We start from the raw sequence: 23,244 nt of genomic DNA, 5'->3' as shown, positions 1-23,244 counted from the left end.
ATTAGGGCGATAGCAGTATATATGATGTGTTTATTTCGAAACGTCAATGAATACGACAATGGGTCATGCTACAGTGCGACAATATGCCATGGGACCATGCGACAATATACCATGCGACACTGCGCCAATGCGCTATGCAAAACCACTGTCGCACGGCGCATTGTCAAGTTGTCGAATGGCGTATAGTCGTACAAATTGATAAAAATTCATTATTTAGAACAGTTTCTTTACAATTAAACTGAGCAGGTATACTGGATTTAATCATGCTTAATACCTTTTTGCAGTAGAATTTTTTTTCACAAATCCAGTTTACCATACATAGATGTTGTCCATGAGTCCACACCCAAGCATGCATACCACGTAGCTCCTCCTGTTGTCACTGAGGTCTCAGAAAACTGAAACATATAGTCTGCAAAAACGGCCACCTCATGAAGTTACCAATTGCGAAGGAAAGAGGTATATAATTAGGCCGATAGCAGTATATACGATTTGCTTATTTGGACACTTCAATCGATACGACCAGGGGTCATGCTACAGTGCGACAATATGCCATGGTGCAGTGCAACAATGCGCTATGCAACAAACACTGTCGCATGGCGGATTGTCGAGTTGTTACACGGCGTATAGTCGGACAAATTGATAAACAATCATTATTTAATACAGTTTCTTAACAATTAAACTTAGCAGGTATACTGGACATATGTTTTTCTTTTTTTTTCACATAGGTTAAAGTATATTAACATACATGCAGTTGATAGTTTTTCACGACTCCAGTTTACCATTCATGGAGATTAACCGCGAGTCCACATCCAAGGATGCTTACCATGTTGCCCTTCCTGTCGTCACTTGGGTTTCGGAAAACTGAAACATACACTCAAATAACGGCCTCCTCACGTGGCTACCATTTGCGAGCGAAAGAAGAAGTATATATTAAATTAGTGTAATAGCAGTGTATTTGACGCCCTTATTTCGAAACGTCAATCAATACGAAAATGGGTTATGCGACAGTGCGACAATATGCCGTGCGACAATATACCATGTGATCGTGCGACGATGCGTTATGCGACAAACACACTGTCGCATAGCGCATCGTCGAGTTGTCGCATGGCGTGTAGTCGCACTAATTGATAAAAATTCGTTATATTGCGACCATAACCTATGCAAACAGTTTCTTTACAATTAAACTTAGCAGGTTTATACGTTTTTCACGTAGGTTAAGGTATACTTACCTAAATGCAGTTGATAGTTTTGCAGGACTCTAGTTTACCATTAATGGAGATTAACCACGCGAGTCCACATCCAAGGATGCTTACCATGTTGCCCATTCCTGTCGTCACTTGGGTTTCGGAAAACTGAAACATATATCTCAAACAACGGCCTCCTAACGTGGCTACCATTTGCGAGAGAAAGAGGTAAGTATATATTAAATTACGGCGATAGTAGTATATGATCAGCATTATTTCGATACATCTATCAAGACAATATGTCATGCGACAGTGCGACAATATGTCATGGGGTAATGCGACAATGCCTATGCGACAAACATACTGTCGCATGGCGCATTGTCAAATTGTCACCTGACATATAGTCGCACAAATTGATAAAATCTAATTATTTAGAAAAAGTTTCTTAACAATTAACCTTAGCAGGTGATCTGGATTTACGTTTTTCGTTTTTCACTTAGGTTAAAGTATATTTACCTACATGCAGTTGATAGTTTTTCACGACTCCAGTTTACCAATCATGGAGATTAACCGTGAGTCCACATTCAAGGATGCTTACTATGTTGTCCTTCCTGTATTCATTCGGGTTTCGGGAAACTGAAACATACGTTGAAACCTTGGCGGGACAGGAGCTTGTCCGCTTTCCTCCGAAATCTCGATCTGTAACCCATGCTCCAACACAATGCGATCCTGTCTCTTCGATCTTCTGTTGAATCTGTAAAATACAGAAATAAAAATAAAATCCTGTCTCTTCGATCTTCTGTTGAATCTGTAAAATACAGATATAAAAATAAAATAAATGTGTTTTTATTGTATGTAATAGTTTCACATAAGCAAAAAATTATACATACTTTTCATCTCTCTATATTCTTTGTAGTACACAATATATATAAGTATTATTTACCCCTGGTAAAATTAATCTCCACATGCTGAACCTGTGTCTGCGACATGACCTGTTGGTTGTCAAGGACCTTGTCGTGGATCGACTTGTATGCCTGCATCACAATGGTCCACCTGATACCAGAGGCTCCCTGCTTCTTCACTGGTGACGGGAAAGTCCTGAATATGCTGATTGCCTCCACGTATTGATTACAGTCGGGCCGCTCTGTAGGTCGCGCGTTCTGATCCGAAGAAGCATCGTTTCGTTGCTACCACTCTAGGGGCCACCCTCTCCCTCGCTGCCGACTGCCCTATCAATTAGTACGATGACAAGAGGGGAATGTGGTGGGACTTCTGTCAAAGGGATGATGGCATATCCAAAGGGAAAACGATGGTGATCGCCTGTCGTCCTGGTCAGGGGCACAAGGTAATCTGCCATAGCTCTCTATTTTATCAGGTCCGCCTGATTCCTGTTAACAGAGGCAAGACACACGAAAGGTAACATACTGTCTGAATGCAGACAAGTCAGGTAGCACACCCGTAAAATCAATCAATGAAGACTACTCACATCTTGATCGTCTGAGGTGGAGGTGTCGTAAGTTGTCTGCCTCTCGGCGAGCACTGGGTGGTGACGAGGAACTGTCCTCTGACCTATCCTCACTGGCGTGTTTTGTTACAGTGGCAGAAGGTCCACTGCTCCGAAATTGAACTTGCGCCGAGTTGTTGCAAGGGTTGGGGGTGGATCTGAAGACCGAAGGTTAAAACAGAGTACATTTTAGAACTAGTATTGTAGAATTCAAAGTGCCTGAAGGACTCAAACAAAGGATAAAGAAACTGGTTTACCATTAATATTATATTGAATTTAGTATACACATGTTGTAGTAAATACTGTACAATGTTGAATTTTGGAGTTAAACAAAAGATATTTATAATTTATACAATATTTAAAGTTGATACAAGAACAATAAGTTGAATAACTTATAAGTTGAATAACTTATTTTCCTAAAATAACCGCCGCCGACAGAGCATAAAAGATACCCATCATTTGAACAATTGTTGGTGTTCAATTGTGTATATATTTGTCTAAGAAACACAAAAAATAAGTAATTTATTACTTATTAATAATTTATTTTGCTTTCGGTGCATGCCCAATCAGTACTGCAGTATACAGTATAGAATAGCTGACCTACCTCATTGTAGTATCAAAGGCTTCGTGTTTATTTTTCTTCTCTCGAGTCTTCCATTGTTACAGGCAACAGGCTTGTCTTCTTCGCCATCCATCTTCTTAGACTAGGAGTGTTGCTATAGGATTTGATCATCCAAGCTGATTATGCCATTTCTTGTGACGTAGATACTTATCTCATCGAGTAAATGTTGTGTTGCAATTTTTGCATCTTGAATTATCCGCTTCACTTGGCACTGGAAGCCGGCTCATGCCGACTTACCAGCCTTGACTTGTGGACTTTGGGCACAGGTGCCCCAATGATAACCCATGCTTTCTGTGACGGCAGTTCCATGTTCTGATTGAAGGACGACTGTTCTACAGCAATCGCAAAGTCAAATTCAATGCAGTTGTCCCAACAGCGCAGTACTACCTTTAAAGTGTCCATATCAACTATAAGTCGGAAAGGTTGCCGATAATTACGGGGACAGATTACTCATGTTCTTTCTTTCCGCCAAGAAAAATAATCCCGCCCTATACCAGTACACTCACTAGTTTGTGTTGACGCTTTTGGAGTGGTGCGCCGGGTTGTCAGTGACGGAAGCGATGAAATTGACTGATTGTCCATAGAACCGTTCTTCAATCAAAAGAAACAACCATCAAAAGGCTGACTGGATTATCGCTGTGACAATGATAATCCAGGCGGGCTTTCTGTGATGGTGGTTTAATTTTCTAGTTGAAGAAGGGACCTTCTACAGCAATCGCACTGTCAATTCAATGCTGTTGTCCCCAACAGCACAGCACTACCCTTAAAGTGTCCACACGAACTATAAGTCGGAAAGGTTGCCGATAATTACGGGGACGGATTACTCATGTTCTTTCTTTCCGTCTAGAAAAGTAATCCCGCCCTAAATCGGATTACACCCTAGTTCGTTTGGACGCTTTTGGAGTGGTGCATCGCAGTTGATGACAAAAGCGATGAAAATTGACCGTGCGATTGTTACGTAGAACGTCCGTTCTTCAATCAGGAAATTGAACTGCCATCACAGAGCACGCGTGGACTATCGTTGTGGCACATGTAACCAAAGCTTTAGTCACAAGTCAAGCCTAATGGCCAATCGAAGCGGAAAATAAAGATGCAAAAATGGCAACACAACATTTACTCTATGAGATAAGTACCTACGTCACAAGGAGAAGCATAATTAGGTAGGATATTCAAATCCTATATACCAACACCCCAAGTCCCCTGTCTAACAGAAGAAGCAGCAATGTCATTTTTCCTTGAGAATAATATATGTAATGTAAAGCGAAACTAAGACACAAAACAATAAGATGGTGACAAAACTACATGCTTTAAAGCAGACGGTATAAGACAAATTCAACCAGCAACAGTTAAAAAACAATGAATGTACACGGCAACATCAGCATCCACCATTTTATATTTAACCCTCTTAATAAAAATGTATCCGAACCTACATCTTGTGTAAAGACCTACTTTGTCAAAAGTTATCCTACAAAAACTGTTTTGACAGATACTGCCACCTCCAAACAAAGGGGTCATACTGGTTATACAGTCGTTGGTCAATTCTTTATACTCTGTGAAATGAAAATTTTAAAGATTGATCATCTTGCATAGAACTTTTACAACACAAGCCACATTTTTTGTGATGCAAATATAACTACAGACTGTTACTATGACATCGTAATAACCATTTCAGGACAGGACCCCTGAACAAGTCTTGAAGCTGACGGCAATGGTGGCAATGCAATTTCAAATACGTGGCTTAGTTCGGTTTTATTTAGTAACTATTCACATCACAACAAAAACATTACCTTTTGGCCCCCACCATTTGTACAATTTTTACTCTATTAACAGCGAGTCCACATCCAAGGATGCTTACCATGTTGCCCTTCCTGTCGTTACTCGGGTTTCCAGAAACTGAAACATACACTCAAACAACGGCCACTTGTCGTGGTTTCCATTTGCTAGCGAAAGAAGTATATAACTAGTGTGATACATGTAGCAGTATATTTGATGTGCGTATTTCAAAAAGTTAATTAATACGAAAATGTGCCATACAACAGTGCGACAATATACCATGCGATCTTGCGACAATGCGCTATGCGACAAACAAACTGTCACATGCCGCATTGTCGAGTTGGTTGTATAGTCCAACAAATTGATAAAAATTCGTTATTGTGCGACAGTAAGCTATATGAACAGTTTCTTTACAATTCAACTTAGCAGGTACACTGGATATACGTTTTTCACGTAGGTTTAAGTATACTTACTTAAATGCAGTTTGTAGTTTTTCACGACTCCAGTTTACCATTCATGGAGGTTAACCACGAGTCTACATCCAAGGATGCTTACCATGTTGCCCTTCCTGTCGTTACTCGGGTTTCGGGAAACTTAAACATACACTCAAAAACGGCCTCCTCGCGTGGTTACCATTTGCGAGCGAAAGAAGTACAGTGTATATAAATATTGTAATAGCAGTGCATTTGACGTGCTTATTTCGAACCGTCAATCAATACGAAAATAGGTTGTGCGACAGCGACAATGTACCATGCGATCGAGCGACAATGCGCTATGCGACAAACAAACTGTCGCATAGTGCATCGGCGAGGTGTCGCATGGCGTATAGTCGCACAAATTGATAAAAATTCGTTATAGAGCGATAATAAGCTATGCAAACAGTTTCTTAACAATTAAACTTAGCAGGTACACTGGATATACGTTTTTCACGTAGGTTTAAGTATACTTACCTAAATGCAGTTGATAGATTTTCACGACTCCAGTTTACCATTCATGGAGGTTAACCACGAGTCTACATCCAAGGATGCTTACCATGTTGCCCTTCCTGTCGTCACTCGGGTCTCGGAAAACTGAAACATATATTCTCCAACAACGGCCTCCTAACGTGGTTACCATTTGCGAGAGAAAGAGGTATATAATGACGGCGATAGTAGTATATGATCAGCTTATTTCAATACATCTATCAAGACAATATGTCATGCGACAGTGCGACAATATGCCATGCACCAGGACAACAATATGTCATGCGACAGTGCGACAATATGCCATGCACCAGGACAACAATATGTCATGGGGTAGTGCGACAATGCCCTATGCGACAAACATACTGTCGCATGGCGCATTGTCAAATTGTCACCTGACATATAGTCGCACAAATTAATAAAATTTATTATTTAGAACAGTTTCTTGACAATTAACCTTAGCAGGTATACCGGATACAGTTTTTCGTTTTTAACTTAGATTAGAGTATATTTACCTACAATCTAGATGACTGACTTTCCCTTGCATTTGGTTAGTCGAAAGTTTCTGATTTCTATGGTGATTATTTAGGCTTTGTCTCACTGTCACACTAGCGACAATGACACAATATAACAATGCGACATGCGACAAACACGCTGTCGCATGGTACAGTATCGCGCTATCGCATGGCACATTTGCGCACAAATTGATGAAAATGCATTAACTTGACAGGTATACCGCTAATTGTCACAGAGTATACTTACCTTAATGCAGTTGGTAGTTTTTCACGACTCCAGTTTACCAATCATAGAGGTGAACCACAGGTCTCCATCCAAGTATGCTTACCAAGTTGCCCTTCCTGTCGTCACATGGGTTTTGGAAAACTGAAACATACACTCAAAAAACGGCCACCTCTCGTAGTTACCATTTGCGAGAGAATTAAATATACAACAATTGTAATGGCAATATACAAATGTATCTGATGTGCTGCATTTGATTAGTCGACAACTAGACATGTTTCTGATTTCTATGGTGATTGATTTAAGCTTTGTCGCACTGTCGCATTGGCGATAATGAGAAGTGCGACAATGCGCTATGCGACAAACACGCTGTCGCATGGTACATTATCGCGCTGTCGCATGGCACATTTGCGCACAAATTGATGAAAATGCATTAACTTGGCAGGTATACCGCTTATTGTCACAATTAGAGTATACTTACCTAAATGTAGTAAGTAGTTTTTCACGACTCGAGTTTACCATTCATGGAGGTGAACCGTCCGTCGTCATTAAAGGAGGTTTACCAAGTTGCCCTTCCTGTCGACACGTGGGTTTTGGAAAACTGAAAAATACACTCGATCAACGACCACCTCTCGTGGTTACCATTTCCGAGAGAACTAACTATATAATTATTGTAATGGCAATATATATAATGTGCTTATTTCGAAATATCAATCAACATAGCCGACTTATCCTAGCATTTGATTAGTCGGTCGACAACTAGACATATTTCTTCATTTCTATAAAGATCGATTTAGGCTTTGTCGCACTGTCGCATAAGTCACAATGACACAGTATAACAATGCGCTATGCGACAAACACGCTGTCGCATGGTACATTATCGCAATGTCCCATGGCACATATGCACACGAATTGATGAAAATGCATTAACTTGGCAGGTATACCGCTAATTGTCACAGTTAGATTGTATTTACCTAAATGCAGTTGGTAGTTTTTCATGACTCCAGTTTACCATTCATGTTGCCCTTCCCGTCGTCACATGGGTCTCGGAAAACTGAAACAGATAATTTCCAACAACGACCACCTCTCGTGGTTACCATTTGCAAGAGAAGAAAATAAATAACTATTGTTATGACAATATATCTGATGTGCTCATTTCGAAACGTCAATCAAGATGACTGACTTTCCATTGCATTTGATTAGTCGAAAGTTAGATATTTCTGATTTCAATGGTGATTATTTAAGCTTTGTCGCACTGTCGTATTGACGATAATGAGCCAATGCGCCATGCGACAAACAAACTGTCGCATGGTACATTATCGCAATGTCCCATGGCACATTTGCACACGAATTGATGAAAATGCATTAACTTGGCAGGTATACCGCTAATTGTCACAGTTAGATTGTATTTACCTAAATGCAGTTGGTAGTTTTTCACGACTCCAGTTTACCATTCATGGAGGTGAACTATCCATCGTCATCCAAGGATGGTTATCATGTTGCCCTTCCCGTCGTCACATGGGTCTCGGAAAACTGAAATAGATAATTTCTAACAACGTCCACGTCACGTGGTTACCATTTGCGAAAGAAGAAAATATACAATTATTGTAATGGTAATATATATCATGTGCTTATTTCAAAACATCAATCAATATAGCCGACTTTTCTTGCATTTGATTAGTCGACAACTAGACATATTTCTGATTTCTATGGTGATTGATTTAAGCTTTGTCGCACTGTCGCATTGGCGATAATGAGAATGCGACAATGCGCTATGCGACAAACACGCTGTCGCATGGTACATTATCGCGCTGTCGCATGGCACATTTGCGCACAAATTGATGAAAATGCATTAACTTGGCAGGTATACCGCTTATTGTCACAATTAGAGTATACTTACCTAAATGTAGTAAGTAGTTTTTCACGACTCGAGTTTACCATTCATGGAGGTGAACCATCCGTCGTCATTAAAGGATGTTTACCAAGTTGCCCTTCCTGTCGACACGTGGGTTTTGGAAAACTGAAAAATACACTCGATCAACGACCACCTCTCGTGGTTACCATTTCCGAGAGAAGAAAATATACAATTATTGTAATGGCAATATATATAATGTGCTTATTTCGAAATATCAATCAATATAGCCGACTTATCCTGGCATTTGATTAGTCGGTCGACAACTAGACGTATTTCTTAAATTCTATAGTGATTGATTTAGGCTTTGTCGCACTGTCGCATTAGTGATAATGAGACAGTGTGAAAATGCACTATGCGACAAACAAACTGTCGCATGGTGCATTATCGCACTGTCGCATGGCACGTTTATGCACAAATTGATGAAAATGTATTAACTTGACAGGTATACCGCTAATTGTCACAATTAGAGTATACTTACCTAAATGGAGTTGGTAGTTTTTCACGACTCGAGTTTACCATTCATGGAGGTGAACCATCCGTCGTCATTAAAGGATGTTTACCAAGTTGCCCTTCCTGTCGACACGTGGGTTTTGGAAAACTGAAAAATACACTCGATCAACGACCACCTCTCGTGGTTACCATTTCCGAGAGAAGAAAATATACAATTATTGTAATGGCAATAAATATAATGTGCTTATTTCGAAATATCAATCAATATAGCCGACTTATCCTGGTATTTGATTAGTCGGTCGACAACTAGACATATTTCTTAATTTCTATAGTGATTGATTTAGGCTTTGTCGCACTGTCGCATTAGTGATAATGAGACAGTGTGAAAATGCACTATGCGACAAACAAACTGTCGCATGGTGCATTATCGCACTGTCGCATGACACGTTTACGCATAAATTGATGAAAATGTATTAACTTGACAGGTATACCGCTAATTGTCACAATTTGAGTATACTTGCCTAAATGCAGTTGGTAGTTTTTCACGACTCGAGTTTACCATTCATGGAGATGAACCATCCGTCGTCATCCAAGGATGCTTACCATGTTGCCCTTCCCGTCGTCACCTGGGTCTCGGAAAACTGAAGCATACAGTTAATTAATATATAATTAAAATTATAATTCGTATTAAATATATGGAGAGACACCTGGTTAGCTGTTTTCAGCTTACTGTTCAATAAATCAACTAACAGTCCAGCATACCATATTATACTTAATAAGAGAAAAATTACCTCCCTTTATTTGTAAAGAAATGAAACAAGAGGCCCAGAGGGCCTGTATCGCTCACCTGGTTTGTAATGTCAAATCATGTTCTGAATACAGGTTCATTGTTTCTTTTCTGAAGGAATTTGAATATTTACCTCTTATTTCCCTATTGGGCCCCGCCCCTCCTGCCCCCGGGGGGGTCAGAGCCAAAATTTATACAAGTTCTGTTCCCCTTCCCCCAAGGATATTTGTGGCCAAATTTGGTTACAATCCATGCAGAACTCTAGGACAAGTAGCGATTTATAGGATTTACCTCTATTTCCCCTATTGGGCCCCGCCCCTCCTGCCCCCGGGGGGTCAGAGCCAAAATTTATACAAGTTCTGTTCCCCTTCCCCCAAGGATGTTTGTGGCCAAATTTGGTTACAATCCATGCAGAACTCTAGGACAAGTAGCGTTTTATAGGATTTACCTCAATTTCCCCTATTGGGCCCTGTCCCTCCTGCCCCCAGGGGGTCAGAGCCAACATTTATACAAGTTCTGTTCCCCTTCCCCCAAGGATGTTTGTGGCCAAATTTGGTTACAATCCATGCAGAACTCTAGGACAAGTAGCGATTTATAGGATTTACCTCTATTTCCCCTATTGGGCCCCGCCCCTCCTGCCCCCGGGGGGTCAGAGCCAAAATTTATACAAGTTCTGTTCCCCTTCCCTCAAGGATGTTTGTGGCCAAATTTGGTTACAATCCATGCAGAACTCTAGGACAAGTAGCGATTTATAGGATTTACCTTTATTTCCCCTATTGGGCCCCGCCCCTCCTGCCCCCGGGGGGTCAGAGCCAAAATTTATACAAGTTCTGTTCCCCTTCCCCCAAGGATGTTTGTGGCCAAATTTGGTTACAATCCATGCAGAACTCTATGACTAGTAGCGATTTAAAGGAAATGTTGACGGACGGACGGACGACGGACGCCGCGCCATGACATAAGCTCACCGGCCCTTCGAGCCAGGTGAGCTAAAAAAACCACAGTACTTTATAGAGTAATTGGTCTATAGTTACTAGGAAATTCTTTTATCATCTTTTTTTAATTGGTAAAACAAGTGTTCTTTCCATATATCTGGGAACAAGTCTTTATTGAGAGATTTTCTGAAAATAGTTAAAAGAGGAACTGAAGTTTCAACTGTAGTATTTTTCAACACTTAACGACTAATCAAAACCGACAGCTTTGCCTATATCTAGGGACTTAATAATATCGATAATATCAGAAAGCGTAAAAAAATATCACCGATACGACTTTGTGTTCTGGTATTAACATGTGGTAAGGTAACACCAGTATCACATAAGGTTGATAAAGTTACAAAGTAATCGTTTGAAACATCAGCTTTTCGTTCATCATCTACCACAATGGTATTGTTAACGGAATCTCGTATCGGAACCCTTTATTAAATTACCGACAAGTTTCCAGAAATTCTTTTGGTTGTTTTTGATTGGAGAATTCTCTTGTGGTCCATTTACATTAGCCAAAAATAATTCCCTGGCTCTGCGTTTTAAATTATTTAGATGATTTCTTTGTTTTTCAAATTTAGCTAAATTTAGAAAGGAAGAGCAATGTATCAGTATTTTTATGTAACCTATTTCTCACACTTTATTTCATGTCGTAATTCAGATGTAAACCACGGCTTATCATTAGGTCTAATTATGATATTTATAGGCGGAATACAAACATGGACATAGTCGTAAGTATTTTTTTCAGAAAATAATTCACACATAACATTACATGACTGGTGTCTCTAATTAACAACTGCCAGTCAGTATTTTGTATAAGATCATTATTTTTTTTTGTAATCAGCAGTCAGGGAGACATACGTTTTGCATGATATCAACCATAGTGTCATCGTGGTCAGATATATCGTGAGCTTCCTCCATAACATCGAAAATCTCTATTTCGCAAGCATCACTGATGACCAGCACGGGATCTACATGTAGTAACGAAGCGCGTGTTTGACCTTCACGTGTAGGTTAGTGTATGACATTGGAAAAGGAATATGAACGTATCATGATGATATCATTAAGTATGTGGATGGTTTCTGAGAGTAAATCAACGTTCAAGTCTCCAATTATTATTGCATGAAGATTTTCATCAAATGCGGTTTCAATGGAGTTTTCAAATTGTTCCAAAAAGGATTTATACTATCGTCTGTAAACTGTGCAAAGGAGGTATGAGGAATTATTTAAGAATATTTCTACCCATACGACTTCACCTGGTGGAATATTTCTACCCATACGACTTCACCTGGTGGAAATTTTTTGGAAATTTTTAAGACGACATTTGGCAGAAATAAAATCAGACATATAGATGACAACATCTTCTCCGCCATGTTCACGATATTTTCCAAAAAGAGTGTTGTTAAAAAACAGGGATTGATGTAAGTGTTGTCTAAATGAGATTCGGTGATGCGTACATATACGTGGAGTTCATCTGCAATGTTTTGGAGGCGAGTTTTTTTATTTCTTAAGCTACGAATATCTATATGAAATCAGAGATTTAAATAGTAAATGATCTCCGTATCACTCTGTTTTAAATTATCTATGTCTCTGATGAAATATAGTCAATATATCGATGTTTGTGTCTGGACCGGAATTTGCATAAATATCCATACAAAAGACTGAACTAAAACTAGGGAAAGAGTGATTTTTTTGTATTATTGAAATAACCGTGTATAAGTTTGTAAAATGAGATCTTGGATGGGACCATCAAAATATTGAGAAGCTCAGGGGATTAACTAGGGCCCTACCAGTAGTCGTGAAGAAACCGTAGTAGTGATTTTGGAAAAAAAAACCAATTGTTTGCATCTCATGAAACACATTATTTCCACATAAATAAAACAACACCATCATAAAGTATTCGTCAACATAGCTCCAAACATTCGGAAATCTGGACGCACAGTAGAATATGCATACAATCATTACTACTTTTGCATGTAGAAACTGAGATATGTTCATGAGTAGGTCCAGTGTTCCGTGGCTCGCATATTTGTGACAGCTTATAACAAGTCAGTGGCGTAGCTAGGTTTGGATAGGCCTGCATGCCTGGGGGTGCAGGGTCCAGGGGCGAAGCCCCCCAGAAGCTGACGGGAACTTGTTACAATGTAGTAATCATTTTACTCCAATGGTCAAATGGAGGTCACGATATTTAGTTGATAACAATGCAGAACTAAATTTAGTTTACGTGTTGGTTTGTTTATGACAGCCAGTCAAAGACCACTGTCAAAATTGCGTAAATTGCGTTAGAAGGGACCAGTCCACGACCACCTCAATTAAAAAAAAACTAAACATAGTATTTATAACCTATTTTTCTACCTATTCTGTTCTAATTCTAACAATTACAACAACAAAAAAAATATTTTCTAAATCAACAATCTGTTCATATTCGACAAAAATAAAAGTCAACCATTTCGTGAGTAGACACCGAATTGGTATTCGTAAGTGTTTCCCGATTCAAAAGCCACATTTGCTTGAGGGATTTTTGTGAAGAAGTCTAATATTGTCTTCGACAAGATTCAAACAATCAAATTTAACAACTAAATGCACGTGGTAACCGGAAATATATAGACTATTATACATAATAAATTTCCAGAATGGCCAATCTTCAAATCTTTCTAATGTGCACAAAGTTATGTTAGGCATATAGTTGGACATATCATATGTATTTATACGTAATTTATATTCTGCAGCGTTACGTGTATTCAAATGTTGTGTTTTTTTCTGACTGTATAAAAATGTAAGTCAGAATATTTTTGCATGCTTGAGCATGCAAGCATGCACGGGCGCTACGCCACTGGAAGTTATCTTGAACAAAGAAAAAACTAAAACTTAACGAACATTCCTAAAACTGTATATAGCTATTTTGGTGGGATACAAATAATCAACCTACAAACCAATGTCCTTACAGAATTATAATTACCAACATTACTACAGGGAACACAAAATGACATCTATTCGTACATGTGGCTTTATGTGAGAGAAGGGGAGAGTAATACATATACATATATATACCGTTGGTTATAAAAATCTAAATACATGTACATGTAGACAGTTAAGCGCGCTACACATAAACCAATATTTATAGCGTATAAATGAAATGATCAGAACGGACTTGCCTTTTGATACATGAAGTCTTGCAATTCAGAATCTCAAGTGTGCTGTCAGTTCGCCATACTTCTGAACAATGGATTTGGAGGGAAAATTCTGACCCCTGGTCAGAACGAGTCTTTGAAGTCATGTGACTAAGCACAGTCGCTTACGGAAAGCAAATAAATTCACATATATATCGATACGTGATAACATTGACATACATATTACACAGGCCGTGAAGAAATCTAAATACCGCTTTTTAGCTACAGAACAAACATGTACATGATCATGTTAAAACTACAATGCATCTCGTTCAGAAATAATTGACGCCTGCATGAATTAATACACGTTTCTTCAATGGAACGTGAAGTTACATTTTTTTGTGTAGCACCGGATTCGAGATTCGAAATAACGGATCCGGTACCAGCACCTTATTCGTTATTCAAACTCAAAACATTTATTGAGGTATTTAATTTTTTTGAGGTTGTGAAATTATCTGTTTGATCTGTTTTTTATGTTTTGAAATTGTTATTTACATGTACATGTATTTATATCATTTTTTAATAACGAATAAGGTGCTGGCACTGGATTCGTTATTTCGAATCCCGAATACCGAATCTGGTGCTAACTTCACGTTGCCTTGGAACACTGGCTAAACCACGTGCACGATCCTTGTTAAATATGAAAAAAGTTAAAGCAGAAATATATATTAGATATAATGCTAACTGGGGAAAAATTGACATGCTATTTTTTCTTCAGTAATCTATTGAAAACATCAGGTTTGCTGAATTAATATACGCTGTGAAAATATACACAGACTCTTGTTTAGATGGAAACATACTTGCAGAAATTATTTTACAATTACTAATAATGTTCACTGTAAAAATGTCAAATAAAATTGTAGACTACAACTTGGCTTCGTGGTCAGACCGTATACTCACACAGGGACATGGCACGAAAAAATTTAACCAACAGTATACATATATATACTATAATATATATATGTATACTGTCGATTAAAAAACATCGTGCCAGGTCCCTGTGTATACTCATTTCGCTGCACTGTATAGATACAAATATGATGATTTTGAAAATTACGGCACATATAACTTAAACATTTTTAACCTAGTTAGCATATGTTTAGATAAACGAGAAATGCATCTGATTTTTCAAATTATTCGTGCCAATTTAGCTTACAAAACAAACTATCAACTAAATGCAATGTACTTGATCAAGTGTCGAACATCTGGGATGGCGCTTACAAGGGGCTGGGACCATCGTGTAATATTTAGCTTAAAATATGCTTCACCGTCGATAGAGCATAAATATCATATTTATCATTTTGACAATAACTGATGTTTAATCGTGTAAATACGTGTCTAATTAACATAAAAATGAATAAAGTGTTCTGCTTTGATTGCACAACCAGTACCTCATTCCATAGAGAATCTAAACTTTCAATGACGGTTATGGTGTAAAGTAATCATTCCCCCAAATATTGTTCTGATTCTATTGCAACATATGACTGAGATATTAAGAGAGGGGTTTGACCTCATTACCAACCAAAATAGCTAAACTTGTTATTGCTATTATTATAATTCACAACTAGATATTGTCATTGGACAATTTGACAGGCTTTTCACTAACAAGGAATTTCGGTCAATGTCATTCGTATTAACTATCTTGGTAGTCATTTACCTCATCACCTACATGTCTATTTTAGGTCTCTAGCCTTTCAGACCTTGACAGATTTGGGGATTTTTCTCCCGTGTGACTTTGAATGAAGGTCAATGTCATTCATATTAACAAACTTGGTAGCTATTTATGTCAGCATGTTACAGGTCTAATATCAAGTCTCTATGCCTTTTAAACCTTCACAAATCATTAAAGATTATAGGATTTTTGGCTATGTGACATTGAATTAAGGCCAAGGTCATCCTTATCAGACATAGTAGGCAGCTACATGTATGCCAGCATGCTACAAGACTAATATTAGATATCAAGGCCTTCTAGAACTTCTTAAGAAGTCATTTGAAGATTTCAGTTTTTTATCACTGTGACCTTTAATATAGGTCAAGGTCAATCATATTAACAAACTTTGTATGCATATATGTCAGCATGTTACAAGCTGCATATTAGGTCTCTAGGCCTTCTAGAACTTCAAAAGAAGTCATTTGAAGATTTTAGGGTTTTTGGCCTATGTGACCTTGAACAAAGGTCAAGGTCAAAATCAGGTATCCGTTTATGTTAGCATGCGACATGCCTAATATTAGGTCTCTGGGCTTTCTAGAACTTCACAAGAAGTCATTTGAAGTATTTTAGGATTTTTGACCATGTGACCTTGAATTAAGGTCAAGGTCATTCATATTTACAAACTTGGTAGACATTTATGTCAGCATGCTACAGGCCTAATATTAGCTCTCTGGGCCTTTTAGAATTTGAGATGAAGATTTTTTAATGATTTAAAAAAAAAAATTGCACTTTTGAACTTTGACCCTTATTTCCAACTGGAAGGTGGTGTTTTACAGAAAAGTGTTTCAAATTCATGAAGGTAAATTAAGTACATGTATAGATAACAACCTTAACCAAACTCGAGAACTTGCTTCCTCTGAAGACTTGGTTAACTTGAATTTTTCTCAAGGTGCCACGGAGTTTGAATTTACCTACTAGTTTTACTTAAGTTAATTCTTTCCATACCTTTGTCAACAAGATTTTGTCCTCCATCTTCCCTGTTGTCAACTATAATAGTCGACATTCCATATTGATGTTCTTTCTTCACAATGATTTTTCTATTATATGCAAATCTTCCATGCAGTGATATATGAAAAGTATTTTCAGTTGAAAACATAATTTCTGAAAATTTAATACATATTTATTTTGACCATGTATATCGTTTTTGTGGCAGACAAACAAGAGAAATCATACATACGTACGTTATCATCATAAACAAGCTGGCAATTTGTTGCACCTTTGTTCTAGATTGCAATATCAAAATAAAATCTTTCTAAGTAAGTAATTTTAAGTTCAAATAATAACATTAACCTTTAGCATGTTTAAAGTGAATAGTCAGGCAAAGAAAACCAGTCTAAATGCGTTCATTGGCATTCCAAAGGTATTTACATATCAAAACGATGGTCAGGTTCTGCTTTCATTGACCAGTTTGACCATTAAAATTATGGAAAAGGCCCCCATGTAGCACAGTTCTAAAATTAACTCTTTGAAAACAAGGCTGCGTGAAAAGTCAACACAGACATAGCCAGTGGGGAAGACATTTTAGGATTCCTATAATATAAATTAACTTCTTCGCATAGTGTGATTTTGACAGGAAATTTTATTTTTCTATTTCATAATTAATTATACTGGATATATTAACACCATTTTTAACGACTTAAGCCTTCCTTTGCCTCAATTTAAAGTAAATGAATAAACAAACAACAACTTGTCTGGCATTTCCTCAAAAAACTTCCAGTGGTGAGACTTATAACTACGATAAATGTACTTCCAGTATGGAATCTGGAAGGAATAAAAAGTACGGAAAGAGTTAAATCTGGGATAAACAACACAACACTTGGCGTATGTTGATGAGTTTTAATGACACAATAACCACTCGATCCAGCCATGGACTGTTTGATAGTGGTATACACATTCAACAGCTAGGTCATTCCTTAACATTACTTAACACATACAAATATTGTTGCCTGAATACAAACATGTAAGGAATGTTTTGAATACAAATTTGTTCAAGCATGTGAATAATACGATTTTGAGAACTTTGAATCTGCTATTCCATCTTCATAAACTTAATCACAAAAATTACTAAAATATAATTATTCATCAAAGGGGACAATATTTAAAAAAAAAAAGAAATGATATGATATTAATTGTTCACCTTGCGTGATTTAATCTCATACGGGTATGAAATATAAATATGTCTGTCTGAACCCATTGGAATGTTTACGATATAGAAAAATAAATGTAAAGTATTCCTTTGATCTAACAAAGAACGTGCGAAGAACGGCTCGTTATATAAAGTGAGTATATAGTCATAATTCCATAGAAAAATAATTTGAACTTTTGTAACTGATTTAGCCTTACATAATAGATTAAACAAATGAAAAATTAATAATTTCTGTACAAACATGTTCAATACTTTTCAGTGAGAAAACCAGTATTTTTCTGTGGCTTTATTTCTCATATATATACAGTCATTATCAAGATTTTGAGAAATATCTTGTGGGTATTATGATAGTAGAACATTACCATGATGTGTATATTAGTGTCCTTCTAGTCCAGAACTATTGCTTGTTTCTCTAATTAGTCTCATATAGTAGAAAATAAGTGCAGGATTACACATGAAAAGGTGATGTATTTATAATATAACAACATTTAGGCATAAAAAAGCACATTCAGTAACAAACAGCACTCTTTACACTTGCAAACTCAATTTCACGATTCCCATTCACACAAAATTCTTTCATAAATAAAATTGGAATCGTTTCACAATGAAGGCACGATGCTGAAGATACAATTATTATGTAACAAGATAATTAAGATGAGTTTGATACTGGAGATAATTAACGATAATTTTAATTACAAACATGATTTTATTATCGCCAGACATTTTGATCATATGCTTTACACAAATTAAAAGATTAAAACATATAGAGTACAATACTGAATTAAAATACAACATTTCCTGTAGAATATTGACATTTAAATAGATGAGTATTCCGCGAAGCAGAAAAATAAAATATCAATATTAATTCTCAACCTTAATGTTTTTGCACGATGTGATAATTTCTTCGGAAAAAGGAATCTCTTTGGTTTGATATGAGTATCAAGAATTAAGTCATTATGCAATTTTTGAGTAATATTTACAAAATAAATAAAAAAAGAATTTCCTATTTCTTCCTATAATTCAATAATTTTCCCTTCAATTTTGTATAATTATTCATCCTCCTTGTATGAAAGAAATATTTGCATTGTTGAATGTAGTATATAGTGCAAGAAATATTCAACTATTTGGAAATATGTGAAAATGCTTTTCACCTGATAATGCAATTTAAAATAGATTAAATACACATTATAACTGAATGACTTGAAGGTATTCTGTCTTTGCATATGGTAGAGTTACCTCCCTTGCTGGTAGGTATCTACTGTGACATCATTATTTTGTGGCTGAAACTCCCATGTTTTTTTGTTTATAAAGTATTATTTTACACTTATAACCATACGATGTCACAATCAATGCCTACCAACAAGGGCAGATAACTCTTGACATATTTATATACAGAAAAAGACATCCATAAATGACAACATATCTATAACTATGGCAACATAATCATCTCAATATATACATGTAAAATTTTAATAAATCTTATAATAAAAGAATAATGAAATGCATTAAAGTGTAGTGATTATTATACTGTCAGTCTTTTCAATGGCCTTCATACTTTAGCACTTTCTCCACTTATGAAAATCTGCTTAAATATTCTCATCCTAATTACATATTCATTATGTTTTTATACTCATATCAATTTGTTCATCATTTATTTTCGTCAGCCATCCAACTGACTAAAGTGTTAAAATACACAAATAACGAAATAAGCATGTCTACAGCATGTGAACTAGTAACATAAAAATATTCACATGTAATCAGAGACCATATAACAAAACCTTTAATTTCCTGGTCAGACCCGGAAAAGGTTCGGATATACCATACTTCTAGCTTTTGGCTAATTATGACCTCCGATCCCTAACCTTCGAACTTTGACCTTCTACATATCATTAACAATGAGCACACACATCCAAAACAGATTAAAAAAACCAAAATAGACGTCACAACAACATATTACATACATTACCTATATACCGGCACACATGTGAATATATTAAATGTAAGATTTCTGGGGTATGAAACTCAATACTATAAATCTCTCTAGTAATTCTATAAATCTCAAATTAAGTCACCATGCAGTTATATATTAAAAAGGATATTTTTTTCGCTGACCCAATATTGAGCAATAAAACATCAATGTACAATCTAGTCTTATCCAAGTAGATGTAGTAATCTGAGCGAGCCCTATACTCAATGAGCACTCTGAGCAAACTCTATACTCATGTAGTGAGCACTCTGAGCAAGCTCTATACTCAATGCAGTGAGCACTCAGAGCAAACTCTATACTCAATGTAGTGAGCACTCTGAGCAAGCTCTATACTCAATGTAGTGAGCACTCTGAGCAAACTCTATACTCATGTAGTGAGCACTCTGAGCAAGCTCTATACTCATGTAGTGAGCACTCTGAGCAAACTCTATACTCAATGTAGTGAGCACTCTGAGCAAACTCTATACTCATGTAGTGAGCACTCTGAGCAAACTCTATACTCATGTAGTGAGCACTCTGAGCAAACTCTATACTCATGTAGTGAGCACTCTGAGCAAACTCTATACTCATGTAGTGAGCACTCTGAGCAAGCTCTATACTCAATGCAGTGAGCACTCAGAGCAAACTCTTTACTCAATGTAGTGAGCACTTTTAGCGTGCCCTATACTCGATGTAGTGAGCCCTCTGAGCGAGCTCTATACTTAATGTAGTTTAAGGAGTATATAGTTTCTTGTAGGTAATGTAAATTAAAAAAAGGACACATTTAACATCTCATGTACACCGTACATCAGTGCTGAACATATAGATACACCAATAACAGCTATGACACTTGATTCTGGACACTCCACAAACATAGTCCTAGCAGAAAGCACATTGACACTACTCAAGGGTTTGTGTTTCAAGGCCTCTAGAATGCCCTCTGTAAACAGATGCAAAATGGTGAACAGAGTAATCTGCTATAAATATCAACCGGCATACGTATCACCATAGAATCATGAATTATCTCTCTTGAATCATTATTGACAATTAAGAGTTGTCTCCCCTGAAACATTGTTGATCGATTTAGGATCCTTGGAAAACAATCCTTGAATTTGAGGAGATCATTATTGATGATTTCAGGAGTTATTTCCCCTGACATAGGCTGCCTTGTTATCCACACTTATTGACCTCTCGGTGTCAGGATTACGTGACCTCAATTCTTCTGGTCCACTCCCAACACCAAATCAGTATAGTCACAATTAATGAAATTATCTTCCAGAAGTTTCTCAATTTTTCGCGAAACTAGACAGGTAACCATGGAGATTTGGTCCGTGCGGGATGACATACACACTCACATATATCTGATCAAATGTACTGAATACATGAAGCTTTTCTGTGAGAATGGTGACCTAGAATAATTGTTCTGTTGGAAGCTTTCAGCTACAATCCCTCTCAAAGTGAAGACTGTATTCAACAAACAGGTTTGTGGTATCCTCTGCAAGGAGAGAGCATGGTGCAATCTGGTCCTAAAAAATACAAAATTGGGAAAAATCAGAAACTCTCAAAGTTTAAACATTTTGTAGGAATCACAATACTTTTGCTCTCATCAAGAAAACTTATTCTTAATATAAAGATTTTTTTTTTACAGAAATGACTTCATGATGGGTACAAATGTGAGTATCCGCGATCTTACCTTCGTAGTGACCCTGAATCGGAATGCAGTGTAGTAGTAGAGGCCAAGAGGTAGCTTCCACTGTAAGAATGAAAACATTCACCAGTCAAAGTATTTATAGTGATTCAAGTCCTCAAACAAAGGAAATCAAGTTATAAAGTGATGTATTCATACCTTTACAAAGAACATTGTTGATTGTTTGTTACAGATATACTGGTATTTTTATAGTTTTTCAGGATTGGATTATTTCAGTTGTTTTTGCAAAGATGCAGATTCAACAGAGTCTAGATGGTTTATTAAGAGTTCACTGGACCATGGATATTAATTTCATTGGACCACGGAGATGGAAGACTACATACCTTATATTCAGAGTCATGTTGTATATCCAACCGACCAGAGTTTATGATACATCTATCCACAGACATATTGTAACACAGAGAAACGGCCACGTCAGATTCCACACTGTAAAACATTTAAAATGTGATATTATCTAATTCATTGATCAATGCTTATTTAAAAAGATTTTAGCAACACAGAAACACAGAGGACTCCCTCTGATGCGCCAAAATACCAAACTCACATCAAAGACTGTTTTTAAGTTAACAACACAAGTATTGAAACTTATCGAAAAATAATGTTTGTTGTTTGTTTCTGAAATTATAAGAATGTTTGTTTATACCTATTCAAGTGTATAGCTATTAAGGGTCAATTTGGGATGTACAAAAACCTGTGTCCGTCATAGAGATTGAACAGTATTTTGTTTGCATCAAAGGTGGTATGAACGCAATGGGATACAGACATATTCAATGTAGCGCGCTAGAATTTGTCTGTATCCAATGGCATTCATACTACCCAGTTTATTTAGATTATCATATGACGCAAACTCTTATCGAAGCTTAACTAGTATGTAGTCCAATCCTGCACTGGGTTTATATTCATATGTCAATGCGATTACACTAATTTGAATGCAACTCCTCTCCCATTGACTATATAGGGGCATATGTAAGTATAAACAAATACTCTGGTTATTTGCATAGCATTTTGGGGAAGATTGCCTTGGCAAATAAGCGGAACTCTCTGTAAATCATTTTGATGGAATGCCACGTTATTATTCATGCAATGTACGATACAATATATTCTGCATTTGCATATTACAGGGTTATCTGTCCTTGCGGGTAGGTGTTAATTGTGACGTCATGTGTTTGTGAGAGTAACATTATATTACTTTTTAGAGAAAACGGGGCGAATTGTGCTCACAAAATAATGATGTATCATTGGATACCTACCCGTAAGGGAGATAATTCTGTAATATGCAACAACAGAATAAGCGACTATTTGTTATATCTACATTGTGTGTTTTCAATACAATCATACAGAACTTACTCAAATCTAAAGGTGACTGGTTCATATTGAAAGTAAGGGCTCAGTTTCATCATCAACGTCTTGTTCGTACTTGTACAGTTGGAACAAAATCTGGAGTCAAACTCAAAATTGAGCTCCTCCAGGAAAATACGTGCCTGCAGTTGATCTGAAATAAGAAATAAGATAAGATAAGAATTTGCTAATTAACAAAAAAGATTGCAAGATCGCAGGGACCTTACTTATGATTTTCCAGATTAATATGCCACACCCTTTTTATCTGGAAATGAGCAGAGCAGATTATATGG

General features: G+C 36.9%; 1 protein-coding gene across 5 annotated transcripts in view; it reads right to left on the bottom strand.

Moving 5' to 3' along the window:
- Nucleotides 1-17,615: 17,615 nt before the first annotated feature.
- Nucleotides 17,616-23,244, bottom strand: part of LOC138330399 (myelin regulatory factor-like) — a 107,887-nt gene continuing 102,258 nt past the window's right edge. For all 5 annotated transcript variants that reach the window (XM_069277990.1, XM_069277992.1, XM_069277991.1 and 2 more), the window contains 4 exons: nucleotides 22,961-23,105; nucleotides 21,937-22,039; nucleotides 21,599-21,658; nucleotides 17,616-21,431 (listed from right to left, as the gene is read on the bottom strand). In XM_069277990.1, coding sequence (XP_069134091.1) covers nucleotides 21,342-21,431; nucleotides 21,599-21,658; nucleotides 21,937-22,039; nucleotides 22,961-23,105 — 398 coding nt within the window. In that variant the 3' untranslated portion in view covers nucleotides 17,616-21,341. The remainder of the gene's footprint in view (nucleotides 21,432-21,598; nucleotides 21,659-21,936; nucleotides 22,040-22,960; nucleotides 23,106-23,244) is intronic.

This window comes from Argopecten irradians, chromosome 8 (genome assembly GCF_041381155.1).
Source record: "Argopecten irradians isolate NY chromosome 8, Ai_NY, whole genome shotgun sequence".
NCBI lineage: Eukaryota > Metazoa > Mollusca > Bivalvia > Pectinida > Pectinidae > Argopecten > Argopecten irradians.
The sequence above is the reverse complement of the archived record's forward strand: the minus strand, read 5'-3'. Positions and strand labels throughout refer to the sequence as shown.